General features: G+C 37.4%; 1 protein-coding gene across 3 annotated transcripts in view; it reads left to right on the top strand.

Annotated features, from left to right (window-relative positions):
- The window catches only part of TPP2 (tripeptidyl peptidase 2), a 90,116-nt gene that overhangs the window by 52,724 nt on the left and 23,799 nt on the right, over positions 1 to 13,593 (top strand). For 2 of the 3 annotated variants that reach the window (XM_023553181.2, XM_064275250.1), the window contains exons 22-25: positions 472 to 716; positions 979 to 1,057; positions 2,825 to 2,863; positions 10,739 to 10,890. In XM_023553181.2, the coding sequence (XP_023408949.2) occupies positions 472 to 716; positions 979 to 1,057; positions 2,825 to 2,863; positions 10,739 to 10,890 (515 nt within the window). The remainder of the gene's footprint in view (positions 1 to 471; positions 717 to 978; positions 1,058 to 2,824; positions 2,864 to 10,738; positions 10,891 to 13,593) is intronic. The other variant, XM_064275249.1, reaches the window with a different exon arrangement.

Genomic DNA, 13,593 nt, shown 5'->3' with positions numbered 1-13,593 from the left:
GTGTATATACACAGCGTGTGTGTTTATCTTACACTAACCAACACTATGTTTTATTATTTCTTTGCCAGCCGTGGTTCCTTTTGCTTATTTTTGGCAGCATTTGGTACATGTTGTTGAGGACCCACAACTAGAAAATTCTTGCTATTACTACTTTCAAACAGGCTGATTTAGCTAAAAGTATGGGATTATTCTGTAGTTGAGGAAAGAAACGAGGGCTTTGTATTCAGACCTGACTTCTCTGCCTGGTCTTACCTTGGGGAGTCTGTGTACTGTCCCTGAATCCCGTCCCCCTCTTCCCCACCCCGTCACCTGCAAAATAACGACTTCGTTTGTAAATATTCATCTAGCACCCTGCACTGTACCTCCTATACGGTGAGGGCTCTGTAAGGGTAATTGTTCCTGTTTGTTCTGTACTGTGATTTTAGTTTACTTGGTTAAACCTTACTCTCCCCAAATGTTTTTCTTTTTTAGTACTCTCTGAAACTGGAGAAAGGAGATTATACGGTTCGACTACAGATTCGGCATGAGCAAATCAGTGATTTGGAACGTCTTAAAGATCTTCCGTTTATTGTTTCTCATAGGTTGTCTAATACCTTGAGCTTAGATATTCACGAAACTCATAGCCTTGCCCTTCTAGGAAAGAAGAAGTCCAACAATTTGACCTTGCCGCCCAGATACAACCAGCCGTTCTTTGTTACCTCCTTACCTGACGATAAGTAAGTGATCACTTTCCTTGTACTTACTGCTCATTTTATATGCTATAATCTTTTAATGTTAGTTTGTTACATTAGACCAAACTTTTATACTGTTTCGTCATTGTTTTTATTTTAGTCAGATTATTTCTCCCTTTGATTTTTGAAGCCTTACGTATGAGATTCATTTCAGAATTGAATTGTTTTGATTTGATTCCCCTTAATTATCTTTGTGAAATTTTTTCTTTTGTTACTTCCCCCCGCCCCTTTTCAATTTTCTTACTAGAATACCTAAAGGAGCAGGACCTGGATGCTACCTTACGGGGTCCTTAACATTGTCAAAGACCGAACTTGGAAAAAAAGCTGTAAGTACTAGTTTTTTTCCCTACTGGAATTACCCTATGCCAAAATTTCTGCTTCTTTAAAGATGGGACTTAATTTCACTTTCAGAATGGGTAAAAAAGAAAATATACCTGGAGAAAAATTTAATAGGTTTTTCCCAGGTTACCAATACAGGTTTATTAATATTTGATTGTATTTTAAAATGTGTCTATTTTAAAAATATTTAGTATTCTTTTTCTCCAGGCTAAGTACTCTGACCCTGAACCTTTCCTACCCTGCATGACTAACATACTTGAACATTTTGTGAAATGTGTCCTTTTGTACATAGGTTCAAATCAAACTTGGCTTAAGTATATGGCATGTTTACCACTAGAGCATTTTATAGAATTTTGGCCAGCAGTCTTTTGGGTATCAGAATTTACTTGTGTTGCTTCTAAAACTGCTTAAAACAATAATTAGTAATGAACAGCGTTTCTCATACAGACCGTTCTCATTGGAATTTTGCATAATTATCTAGATAAATATAATCTATTCTTTTGGCATTGCCTTTTATAGTTTCAAAAGTATGCTTTTTGTTAAAAGCATGGTTCTGTCTTCTATTTAGAGATAAATGTGACGCTTTTTGGGTAGGTACCTGTTCTAGTTTTCAGTTGCACTTTCATTTAAAAAATTATTAGTATGATGGTGTATAATCACCTTTTATTGTATGTCATTATGTGTTAGCTCAGTGCCAGTAAATGTTGCCTTTCTTCGTATTGCCTTTCTTTCTATTAGTTTTTATGAAGTCCTGTAAGTCGGCTACCTATGGCCAGAATCTGTAAAACCTGTTACCAAAATGAACAAGGCTCATCTGTCTTCAAAATTATATTTATTTCTTGCCACTGTTGAACCAACGGTCATTTATTCACTGCCACGGAAGCATAACTTGGGGATTTGGGGCTTTAGGAAAAGTTGTTTCTTGGCTTTTCTTGAATCTCATGTCCATTTATCATATTTATATATGCAAACTTTTGTATACTTGGAAGTAAATCAGTAGTTAATGGTACTGGAATTCATAGATGCACTGATTTAAGAAACCCGGGGACTTTCTTCTTGTAGATTTCATTTGATGGGAAGCATAGCTGCCAGTCTTGTTTTTTCACCCAGGTGTCTCTTGTGAGGAGTATCACAGGAAAGTATTGTTACTAAAAGTACCCTTTCAAGCAGTTCAGAAATGGATACTACTTCTGATTATTCTTTCAGGGATAGTTGTGGAACTATAGCTATTATTTATCAGGATAGGTTTTCTTGGGAGAGAGCTATCCAGTTAATTATAATTTCCATCTCATTGTTAATTTAATCATACCTTAGTAGTTTGCATTTCTTGTGTTTTCAGTAGTTTAGAAAGTAGCAGTGTAATTTTACTTCACTTTGACTTTCACAGTGCTTTAAATGATAACTTTTTTATAAGAATGCATAGGCGTGCATGATTGTGGTGATGTCTTTTAAAATCAGACTTGGTAGGCAATCGGCTAACTTTAATGTTTTCAAAAATGTTTTGATAACTGAATTTTTAAAATAAATAGCTGAATAACGTTTACCATTAGGAATAACATATGTCATTAAGAAAATGAACATGACAATATTGCTTTCTTTAAAAGCCTGCCATTTGGATCATAGACTTGACCCTTCTGAGTACTGTGACACAGACAGGTGGAACGTAAACTGAGAGAAACGTTTAGACAGAGGTGGTGTCTCCGTCCTGTGTAGATCATGCATGTTTTCTTACAGAATGTCATTCTAACTCCCAGGGGCAGTCTGCAGCAAAACGACAAGGAAAATTTAAAAAGGTACTGATCGTTAGTTCTTTAAAAAGATATCTTAAAAACCTTATCTGCATATTAGTTCAACTTTTTTTCTGTTACCATTATAAAGCTTTAAAAAAAAAGAAAAAAATCCCCTTACTTTTCTTTTAATTCTGCAGTGTAATGCTCCTTAGCTATACCTGCAATCAGTGTGGGTAAACTGCTTTTTTAAAGGTTTTTTTTTTTTTTTTTCACCATAAATTGCTGGAAGAACGCTTTACATGTGGTTTACATGTGTATAGAAAAACATTTAATGCTATTTCTTAGTACAAACATGACACCAAATAACAGTATTTGAAATTTTGCCTATTTAAAATCCTGTAGAAAAATGTGATTATTTAGCTATACAGGCCGGATTCCTTAGTTATTTTTAAAGTCTAAAAATAAAAACGTTCCTAAATTGAATGAGTTAATTAATAAAGTATTCCAGCTTTTTGAAGTGAAAATTTATTCCCTGCTCTTGAAACTTTTAGTTCTGAAAGGCCAGAGACAAAAACAGCAGTGGACCTGGAACAGGAATGAGGGCTACTGACCAGAAATTATAAACTAGCTAAAGCAGAAGTTTTAGCGTATAGTGAAAGCTTGAACAGATTTTAAAACCATAACTAGTAAGTGGTTTGTTAGCTTTCCCTGCAAATTGTCAGGCAATCCTTGATTGGCTGTTAGAGCCAATTTATCTCAGAAAAGAAAAAGCCTAGTTTTCAGTAAATTTTAGGGAAAAGAGTACCTGTTTGTATTTGAGGAGCTTTGTGGGGAAGAGCTGCTGGCATCCTGCAGCATTTTAGTGATTTCTGGCATTCAGGCAGGAATTATTGTAACGAAAATGGGAGAATTCCTATTTTAAGGTAAAAGAATGGAACTCGGGATCATTTTAAAATAGATGGAATTTTTTCACTAAAATGACTTCTGAAATGTCCGCATTATTAAGCGTAAGCACTTCAGTAAACTACTAGGAATCGTCTCTCTGGGTAAAGGAGTATCTGCTCCTCTCTAAGCCAATATTTCTCAACTGTCTCAACCCATTTGTGGGCCATGATAGAACATGACCAGCTTTAAAAATAAAATAAGCAGAAAATGTCAGTTCATTAGACATTTTATGTATATATGTTTTGGGTGTGGTGAAGACAGTTTGAAAGCCTTTATCCTGGAGAAAAAGGAGAAGGTATGCTAGGAACCCATTAAAAATAAAAGGCACATACCGTGGAAGCCATAGTTTTTTGTTTTTTTGTTTTCCTTTTATACATTCTAGGAGCCCGGGTGGCATAGTGGTTAAGAGCTTGGCTGCTAACCAAAAGGTCAGCAGTTTGAATCCACCAGCCGTTCTTTGGGAACCCTCTGGGGCAGTTCTACTCTGCTCTGTAGGATCACTATGAGTCACAACCGGCTTGATGGCCATGGGTTGCATGGGTTATATACTCTGGCTGAGCTTTTGGAAGTATTGGTGGATTCCACTTGGATTAGGTCGTATGAGGTAGGAAGGAGAGCCCATGATGGTACAGTTAATGCACACAGCTGCTAAGTAAAAGGCTGGAGGTTCATGCCTACCCTGAGTCTCCTGAGAAGAAAGGCCTGGTGACATGCTTCCAGAAACATCAGCCACTGAAAATGCTGTGGAGCAGTTGTGCTTTGACATGCATGGGGTCACCATGAGTTGGAATCGACTCGACAGCAAGTGATTTACTGTTGGAGAGCTGGGAAGGGATCAGATGAGTGGAAAGGTTATTACTTGATGATTAGAAAAGCTTTGTATGAAGAACTTGTCAGCTAGACCTTACCTCTGCTTGTTTCTCCCTATCTTCAGTAAAAGCAGAGCACGATAAATCTCTTATTTTAAAAATAATTGTAGTTTTATAACCACATTACAAAGAAAAAAGGTATACGTGTGTATGTATCTACTTGTATACATATGTTTATAGCTTTGTCTCTCTACATGTACATCTATTTAATGTGTATGTATATACATATATAGGAGTTCTGGTAGTGAAGTGGTAAAGCATTTGGCTGCTAGTCCAAAGGTCAGGGGTTCAAACCCACCAGCCGCTCCACAGGAGAAAGATCCGGCAGTCTGCTTGCATAAAGATTACAGCTTTGGAAACCCTATGGGGCAGTTCTACTCTGTCCTTAAGGATTGCTATGAGTTGGAATCAACTCAGCTGCAAGGAGTTTGGGTTTTGACACACACACACATACTTACATATATAATTGGTTAAAGAAAATACCACCAAGCGTTTTGTATGTAATCTTCAATTGATTTGTTCTTTGGGTTTCAGTGACGTTTGATTTGAAAACGTGTGTCACCCCTTTTTAAGTTCATTGTACTGTGAAAGAATATAGTTACTTTCAACAGATAATAGCCTTCAAATAGGGTTTTAATATTTAAAATATCTCGTGAGTTTTTGTAAAGCTATTACAGTTCTGATTTATTGTTCTCAATAACTCAAGAACAAGGAAACTGCAGTTTTTGAAACAAAATTTGAGTGGTGATACGGTATTTTGCCCAAGGAATGGTTATTGGTTACGTGGGAAGATTTGACTTTGTAAGTGATATAGTTCAATTTGAACATTGTTAAAATGCTTTGTAAAGAACTAGAATAATATATATATGTATTTTTTAATCCTAGTGTTAAGTATCTACTGTAGAGGACTCGGAAACCTTGGTGGCATAGTGGTTAAGTGCTACGGCTGTTAACCAAAGGGTTGGCAGTTGGAATCCACCAGGTGCCCTTTGGAAACTCTATGGGGCAGTTCTACTCTGTCCCATAGGGTCGCTATGAGTCGGAATCGACTCGACAGCACTGGGTTTGGTTTTGTTATAGAGAACTCATCCTGCTCTGAAGATTCTTCTTGGCTGTGTTTAAAATATATTCAAAATTTCTCTAGTTTTAATGAGACAAAACCATTTTTTTTCAACTGTATGTTAAGATCTTGAGAAGTGAGTCGTAAAAATACTTCTTGACAAAAAGAACAGAAGAGCGTGGTAAAGCAAATGAAATAACTACATTTAGGAATTTCAGCTCTCATGTTTTCAATCTTAATATAAAAAATTCTTGTCCCGAAATATTTTTTAAGACCTTATTAGCATTTTAATTGCTAATTTGGTACATTTAATATATAAGACGCTATTTACAATAACTTGATTTTTCCTAAGCTCTTTGATCATAAACTTTCCCCGTGTCTGTTTTGCTTTTAGTGGTAAGTTTATGTTTGATATAATATGTGATTTCTTCCTATTTTGTAGAGGTCTTTGTTAGATTCCATTTTTAATCATAAATTAATTGCAATGGATTTCTCATTTTAAATTCAGTTCTGTTTTCTCTCTTCTATACTAAAGCAGTAATGGCAAATGCCTTAGCTCTGAGTTTCAGAGGAGGAATTGTCTCATGACACGTAGGCTTCCTGAAGTGCTGTGCCCTCTGCCTAATAGAGCGAGGAGGCACGGGACACTACAGAAGAGGCGCACATTGATTTTAAATTGAGTGTTGACCTGCAGGTATTTTCCTCCAGGCAATGTCTTTTCTTCGTAAAGAACCACGGTTCCAAAGAAAGAATAGGTATATATCAACTAGAGTAATTGCCGGAGGCCATGTGTACCTTTAGTTCCTAAGTATGTTATCTGTTCTGTACAGATGATACTAAAGCAGTTGCAGTAAGAATTTGGTGGTAGATTTTCAGCCCAGGTTTTACAGAGTCCTTAACTTGGCTTTGTCCAGGGCAGAGCCCACCACAGGAATGAACCTTAAGAAGGAGAAGAATGGTGGCAGGAAGCCTGAAAGAGCTAACCCAAGCAAAATTACATGTTTCCTTTTCCCAGTCTCATACTTGACATAAGACCTTTGTTTACAGCCTGTGGCTCCCTGACCTCAGAGGGAGAGAGTAGCACCTGATAGCTAGAAGTGGACTCCCGTGGTCCTTGTGCATTAAAGTGGTTTTATGTGCCTCAGTTGAGTCGTGTGGAAGTAGTCATTCTTCCGTGTTGGAATGCTATTGGAACTACAACAGTAGTTCCTAATATTACTATTATTTTTTTTTATCTCAAAGTACAGATTAATTTTGAAAATTATGTAGACAGATGTATTTATGTAGGATTTATACCTAAATATCTTACTGAGGCGGGGGCGGGTGGGTTTGTAATCCTATTTTTTTTAGTTGACCTGTGGAAAGTTTTTTCTAGAATTACTGTGATTAAGGCAGTAAAAGTCTTTTAGGTAACATAATTTGTTGCAATTTTAGAAATTTTGTTAATTAAAATAAATATAAGATTTTAATTTAGCATTTTAAATATCAGCCTGAAGATAGAATTTGAGAATTGGCTTAATAAATAATGACTTAATTCAGGACATCATTTATTGTGTCAAAAACAGATCCAGCATGTATCAAATTCACATGATAAGATAGCAGGTGATTTCATTTCTCAGATTGTGTGTTAATTTTCATAAGTAAGGACTCAGGTGCCAGTAATTTTGGTAACAAATACATGTAATTACACTCTATTTCCCTTCTCTTTAAAACAGAACCTCTGAAAGAATTATCTATACTTGTTCATTTACCCATTTACTATATATCCTTGTTCATTTACTCATTGACTCTATATCCTTGTTCATTTACTATCTGTACTTGTTCACTTACTCATTTACTATATATCCTTGTTCATTTACTCATTTACTATCCTTATTCATTTGCTCATTTACTCTATATCTTTGTTCATTTACTCATTTGCTCTCTGTACTTGTTCATTTACCCATTTACTCTATGTCCTCGTTCAGTTACTCTATATCTTTGTTCGTTTATTCATTTATTGTCTATACTTGTTCGTTTACTCATTTACTATTTTGTTCACGTACTCATTTACTGTCTATCCTTGTTCATTTACTCATTTACTATCTTGTTCACTTACTCATTTACTGTCTGTCCTTGTTCATTTACTCATTTACTCTATATCTTTGTTCATTTACTCATTTACTATCTTGTTCACTTACTCATTTACTCTATATCTTTGTTCATTTACTCATTTACTATCTTGTTCACTTACTCATTTACTGTCTATCCTTGTTCATTTACTCATTTACTGTATATCTTTGTTCATTTACCCATTTACTATCTGTACTTGTTCATTTACCCATTTACTATATATACCTTTTCATTTACTCTCACTCTTCAGCTCATTCTTAATTGGCTTTTACTCCTTACTATTCCAGGAAGACTGTTCTTTGAAGGTAACCAGCAACCTCTGTGCAGCCAAATATTAGTTACTCTTTCTCCCCACCTTACACCACCTCTCAGCAGCGGACATAGGTTAATGACTCTTTCTTTCTTAATGTTGGTTTTTCCTGAGGACTTCCACGATCCCAGATTCTTTTTGTTTTCTATCTTTCTCACTCTCAGGACTTCTAGTATTAGAATGCTTTGGACCAAGTCCTGGACTTAGTCTTTACTCCAGTTACTCTCTGACTGATCCTTTTCATCCTCATAGTTTCCAATGCCATCAATAAACCCTGTTGATGCTACTTCCGAAGAATATAGTTTGTATTAATTTTCTTCCATTTCTGCTGCGTATTCCTCAGTCCATACGGTGTTAGGATTTCTGGGTTTGTTTCCTAGCTTGTTTTCCTTTTCTGCTTTGCCCTCTACAATCCAGTCTCCAAATAGTATTGAGAGTTATTAAAAAGCAGCCAAAATTTTAATCAATGCAGTATCCACAGGCATTAAATGAAAAGCCCAAATCTTTAATCATGTCATATTGCCTTGAGTAAAAATTCCTCTCATAGGCTTATAGGATAAAATTTATGTTCCTTACCGTATTCTGTCAAGCCCTACTTCATGTGACTGCTGCCCACTTGTTCAGCGCATACAGTTGTGCTTGCCGTATACCAAGCTCAGGATTTCACATGTGCTGTCTTCCACGGTCAAACACTAATTCCTAGACTGGACGAGCTTCCACCTTTTTTTCAGGGCTCAGATCAGATACTGCTACCTCAGAGTGGCTTTCCATCACTTCTTTAAATTGGCTCCCCTACCTTACCTCTTAAGGAACCATGGTGGCACTACGGTTAAGCGTGCAACTGCTAACAGAAAGGTTGGCGATTTGAACTCACCCAGCGGCTCATCCGGAGAAAGACGTGGCAGTCTCCTTCATAAAGATGACAGCCTAGGAAGCCCTCTGGGCAGTTCTGATCTGTCACAGGGTGTCGCTGTGACAGCACCCAACAACAACAAACACCACCACCTTCTAGTAGTCGCTCTCTATTCCTTTTATTCTACTTTATTTTCTTCGTATCATTTGTCACTATCTGAAATTGTTTATTAGATTTCTGTTGCCTGCCCCTCCCCGCTAGAATGTCCGTCCCATGATGGGGAGGAAGGATCTTGCCTCTTTTGCCTTCACCTCTGTTAGAACATTACCTGGTGCATCACAGAGGCTCAGTAAATTCTTCTGAACGAAGACATAAATTTATCTAGAGAGAAGACGATTTAAAAAAAAAATTATGTCCTCCACCTCTTAGATATAAAATATGAACGCGCTCTCTACTTAATTTCTTAGTCACCTAGTGCTACTGTAACGGAAATACCACAAGTGGATGGCTTTAACAAGTTTATTCCCTCATAAAAACCAAACCAAACCCATTGCCATGGAGTCAGTTCCGACTCATAGCGACGTGTAAGAGTAGAACTGCCCTGTAGAGTTTCCATGGAGCGCCTGGCGGATTTGAATTGCTGACCGTTTGGTTAGTTGCCATAGCACTTAACCACGACACCACCAGGGTTTCCATTCCCTCATAGTATTTTTAAAAAACCCATTGCCATCAGGTCAATTCCGGCTCATAGCGACCCTATAGAACAGAGTAGAACTGCCCAATAGGGTTTCCAAGGAGTAGCTGGTGCATTCAAACTGCCAACCTTTTGGTTAGCAGCTGTAGCTTTTAACCACTATGTCACCAGGGCTCCTTTTAAGGGTGCCAGCTCCAGGGGAAGGCGTTCTGTCTGTTTCGGCTCTGGGGGAAGGTCCTTGTCACCAATCTTTCCCTAGTCCAGGAGCTTCTCAGCATAAGGACCCTGGGTCCAGAGGACACACTCCATTCCTGGCTCTTCTTGCTTGATAGTAATGAGGCGCCTCTTCTCTCTGCTCACTTCTCTCTTTTATGTCTCAGAAGAGGTTGATATAAGATATAACCTAATCCAGTAGATTGTATCCCACCTCGTTAACATAACTGCCTCTAACCTGCCTCATTAACACTGTAGAGGTTAGAGTTTATAGCACGTGTGATAATTACGTTAGATTACAAAATGGTAGACAGTCTCACAATATTGGGAATCGTAACCTAGCCAAGTTGACACCGCACATTTTGGGGGGACACAGTTCTATCCATAACACTTACATTCACAGATTCCTTATCTGCACACTCTTACTAAAATTTATTTGTAATCCCAGAATCAGCACTTGCGGGGCTTTCACAGTCACAGACGTGTGTGCGGATTTGAGTTGCCTGACGCACAAGGATGGTTTCATATTATGCGGTGTTCACAGGGACTTCATAAAACACAGCTACCATGAACAGTGAGAATTGACTGGACTTCTGCCATCAGTTTGTCAAGGAACACTAAACGCCAAATATACTGAAATGGAAAAGTTTGTTTTTATCTCCTTTGTTTAAAGGGAGATATTTAGAAGCATCAGTATTCTAAAGTTTGGGAAAAAATTACTTTGATTACGGTAATTTTATGTATTATGGCCCTTAGAATCTGGTATACAGTATAATACAGCTCAAGTGCACCCTGATTTACTTGATACTCAGCTATTGAAGATGAATTAGAAATATGTGAAGTTAAACTTGCTCATCTCAGAATACCTTTCCACATTCGTAGGATGTCATCCCTGTTCATTATTACCTGATATCTCCACCAACAAAGAGTAAGAATGGCAGCAAAGAGAAAGAAAAAGATGCAGAAAAAGAAAAAGATCTACAAGAAGAGTTTACTGAAGCACTACGAGATCTCAAAATTCAATGGATGACAAAGTAGGTTTTTAATGAATTTTAATCCTCTAAATGATTAATTTTCCCAATTTTAAATAGTACTGTGTATATATGTATAGGCTGTATCCAAAAATGTTACCAGTGGGTGATAAGATTACTGGTGCTTTTTTATGTGTTTTTTAAAGTTACCATTATAATTCCCATCTTTTCTAATTGCTCTTGGAAGAGAATTTTATTGAAAGGTATTAAGAAGGTATTAAATAAAAATCACTTCTTGCCCACCCTCCAAAGATAGTCATTGTCCTATTAATTTTTTCGTGTATACATGTATCATGTAGTGTGGAGCCCCTGGGTTAAGCGCTCAAATGCTAGCCATAAGGTTGTGGTTTGAATCTGTTCAGGAGCACCTTGGAAGACAGGCCTAGAGATCTGTTTCCAAAAGGTCACAGCCATTGAAAACCTTATGCAGCAGGTCTACTTGGCACACATGGGGTTGCCACAAGTCAGGGGCCAACTTGGTGGCAGCTAACAACAAAATGCATGTAACAGTGTAAATGATTTTGTGTCCTAATTTTCCAATTATTATTTGATTGTGATTTAATAATTCTTTAAAATACAATTTTTAATGACTACATAGTATATAAAAAAATATGTACTATTTTTATATAGTGTATTAAAAAAAAAAAAGCACAAACTTGTTGCCATCGAGTTGGTTCCGACTCATAGCAACCCAATAGGACAGAGTAGAACTGCCCCGTAGAGTTTACATGGAGCGCCTGGTGGATTTGAACTGCCGACCTTTTGGTTAGCAGTCGTGGCACTTAACCACTATGCCACCAGGGTTTCCATATAGTCCTATAGACGCAATATAATTTGTTTGAATTTTTTATTTGTTATATGTTTGTTTATAGCTTTATAATGCTGTGATGAACATTTTCATACATACTTTTAATGTTTTCTAATTAATCACATAGCATCTTAAAACTGTAACTATTAAGTCAATATGAATTTTTTAAAGCCATTTTGTAGGTTTTGACAAATTGCTTTCTAGAGTGAATATAACAATTTATACTCCATCTAGCAGTATATAAGGGAGTCTGTTTTATACCCTGTACCTTTGCCAACAGTGAGCCACAGGATTAAAAACAAAGCTTTGCCAATACCGTATGTAGAGCTCTGGTGGCAGAGTGGTGAAGAGCTCGGCTGCTAACCAAAAGGTCAGCAGTTCAAATCCACCAGCTGCTCCTTGGAAACCCTATGGGCAGCTCTACTCTGTTCTGTAGGGTCGCTGTGAGTCGGAACCAACTCAGCAGAACCTAACAACTTTACAGTATGCAGAAACAAAACAAAAAAAGGACAATATTGCTATTTTAAATTCTATTTATTAATAAGATTGAGCTTTTTTAATGTTATCTTGTTGATTCTATAGCTTCTGTCAGTTGACCATGTTCTTTGCTCATTTTTCTATTGGGACATCAGATTTTTCTTGTCAGTTTGAACTTTTTAATATAAAAGATAATAACTCTTTGCTGTATTTGTCACTGGTTTTTCCTCAGTTGATTATTTGCCTTTTAGCTTCCTTTTGTACATAGTAGAAATTTATTTGCATAATTCAGTTTATTGCCTTTTCCATTTATGTTAAGCATTATTTCTTTTACCACAAGTTTTTTTCAGTAGCTGGATATTTATGCATTTTTGAAATTACTAGGTCTTATAGGGAACAGAGGTCATTATAATGTGAAAATATTCCTAACGAATTAATCATCATAATACCAGTCCACGTTCAAACCTACCTTCCCAATTAAAACTAGCTTGTAGCTCTATCACAAGTCAGAGTGTTTAGGTCAGTTTTTCACTGATGATATGGTAGCATAAACCGTGAACAAAAACCCAGTATGGTGTAAATTCTTCAGAAGTGAGATTGCAGAGATTAGCTTTTGGCCATGACAGCATGAGGAGCTTCTTGAACTCACTCCCCAGGAAAGCTGGTGAATCATCAGGGTATAGAGCAAGGGAAGAAACATCTATTCAAGAATATATACAAAAATGCACTAAGAAAAGTAAGTGTCTGGTGTTTGAACCAAGACTGCTCTCTCCTCCCCCCTGCTCAGTAGAGCAGAAACTTCACTCCAGATTGGTGCAGCCAAGAACAAAGGGTTTCCTTTCCCTTAAGTCCTACTCAAAGGTCTTTCTTCTCAGGAGGAGTAAGACATCAGCATTTCTCAAACTCTGCAGCTACCTGTTGTTGAAACTTAAGTTCTAGGAGAATGCGATCAAGAGGTGGCGGGGGAGCTCCCTCCTTCCACTCAGCCTACACTCGTGTAACAGAGGCTCTACCTTGGAACAAAACTGCTGCTGAAATTATTGCAGACCCTGATGACCCTTGGGTCTGTTCATAAGGCAGTTGTTCCCCACAAGAAGAGGAGAGCCAAGAAGACCTCAGGCTGTGGCCCCTTAGTCCCAGCTTGAGAGCCCTGGCTTAGTGATTTTGCCTGGGGAGAGAAGTTCTAAGACAGATAGCTCCTAATATTTCCCAGAGGAACTGACTGTATTTACAGCATAGAATGAAGAAGTTCCTCTGTAAGAGCTCTCTAAAGGAGATTTTGATGAAAGGCAACTGGGAAGGAGATTACTAGGTGCAAGGAACATACAGGCTAAACTGTTTGCCAGCTTGTTTGCACAAGAGAACCAGGGAAAGAGATAGTAAGATGGAACCCCCCTTCGGGTCAGAACAAATATCAGACG

This window comes from Loxodonta africana, chromosome 23, assembly GCF_030014295.1.
Source record: "Loxodonta africana isolate mLoxAfr1 chromosome 23, mLoxAfr1.hap2, whole genome shotgun sequence".
NCBI classification, from domain to species: domain Eukaryota; kingdom Metazoa; phylum Chordata; class Mammalia; order Proboscidea; family Elephantidae; genus Loxodonta; species Loxodonta africana.
Note: the sequence above shows the minus strand (reverse complement) of the source record. Positions and strands in the feature narration are given on the sequence as shown.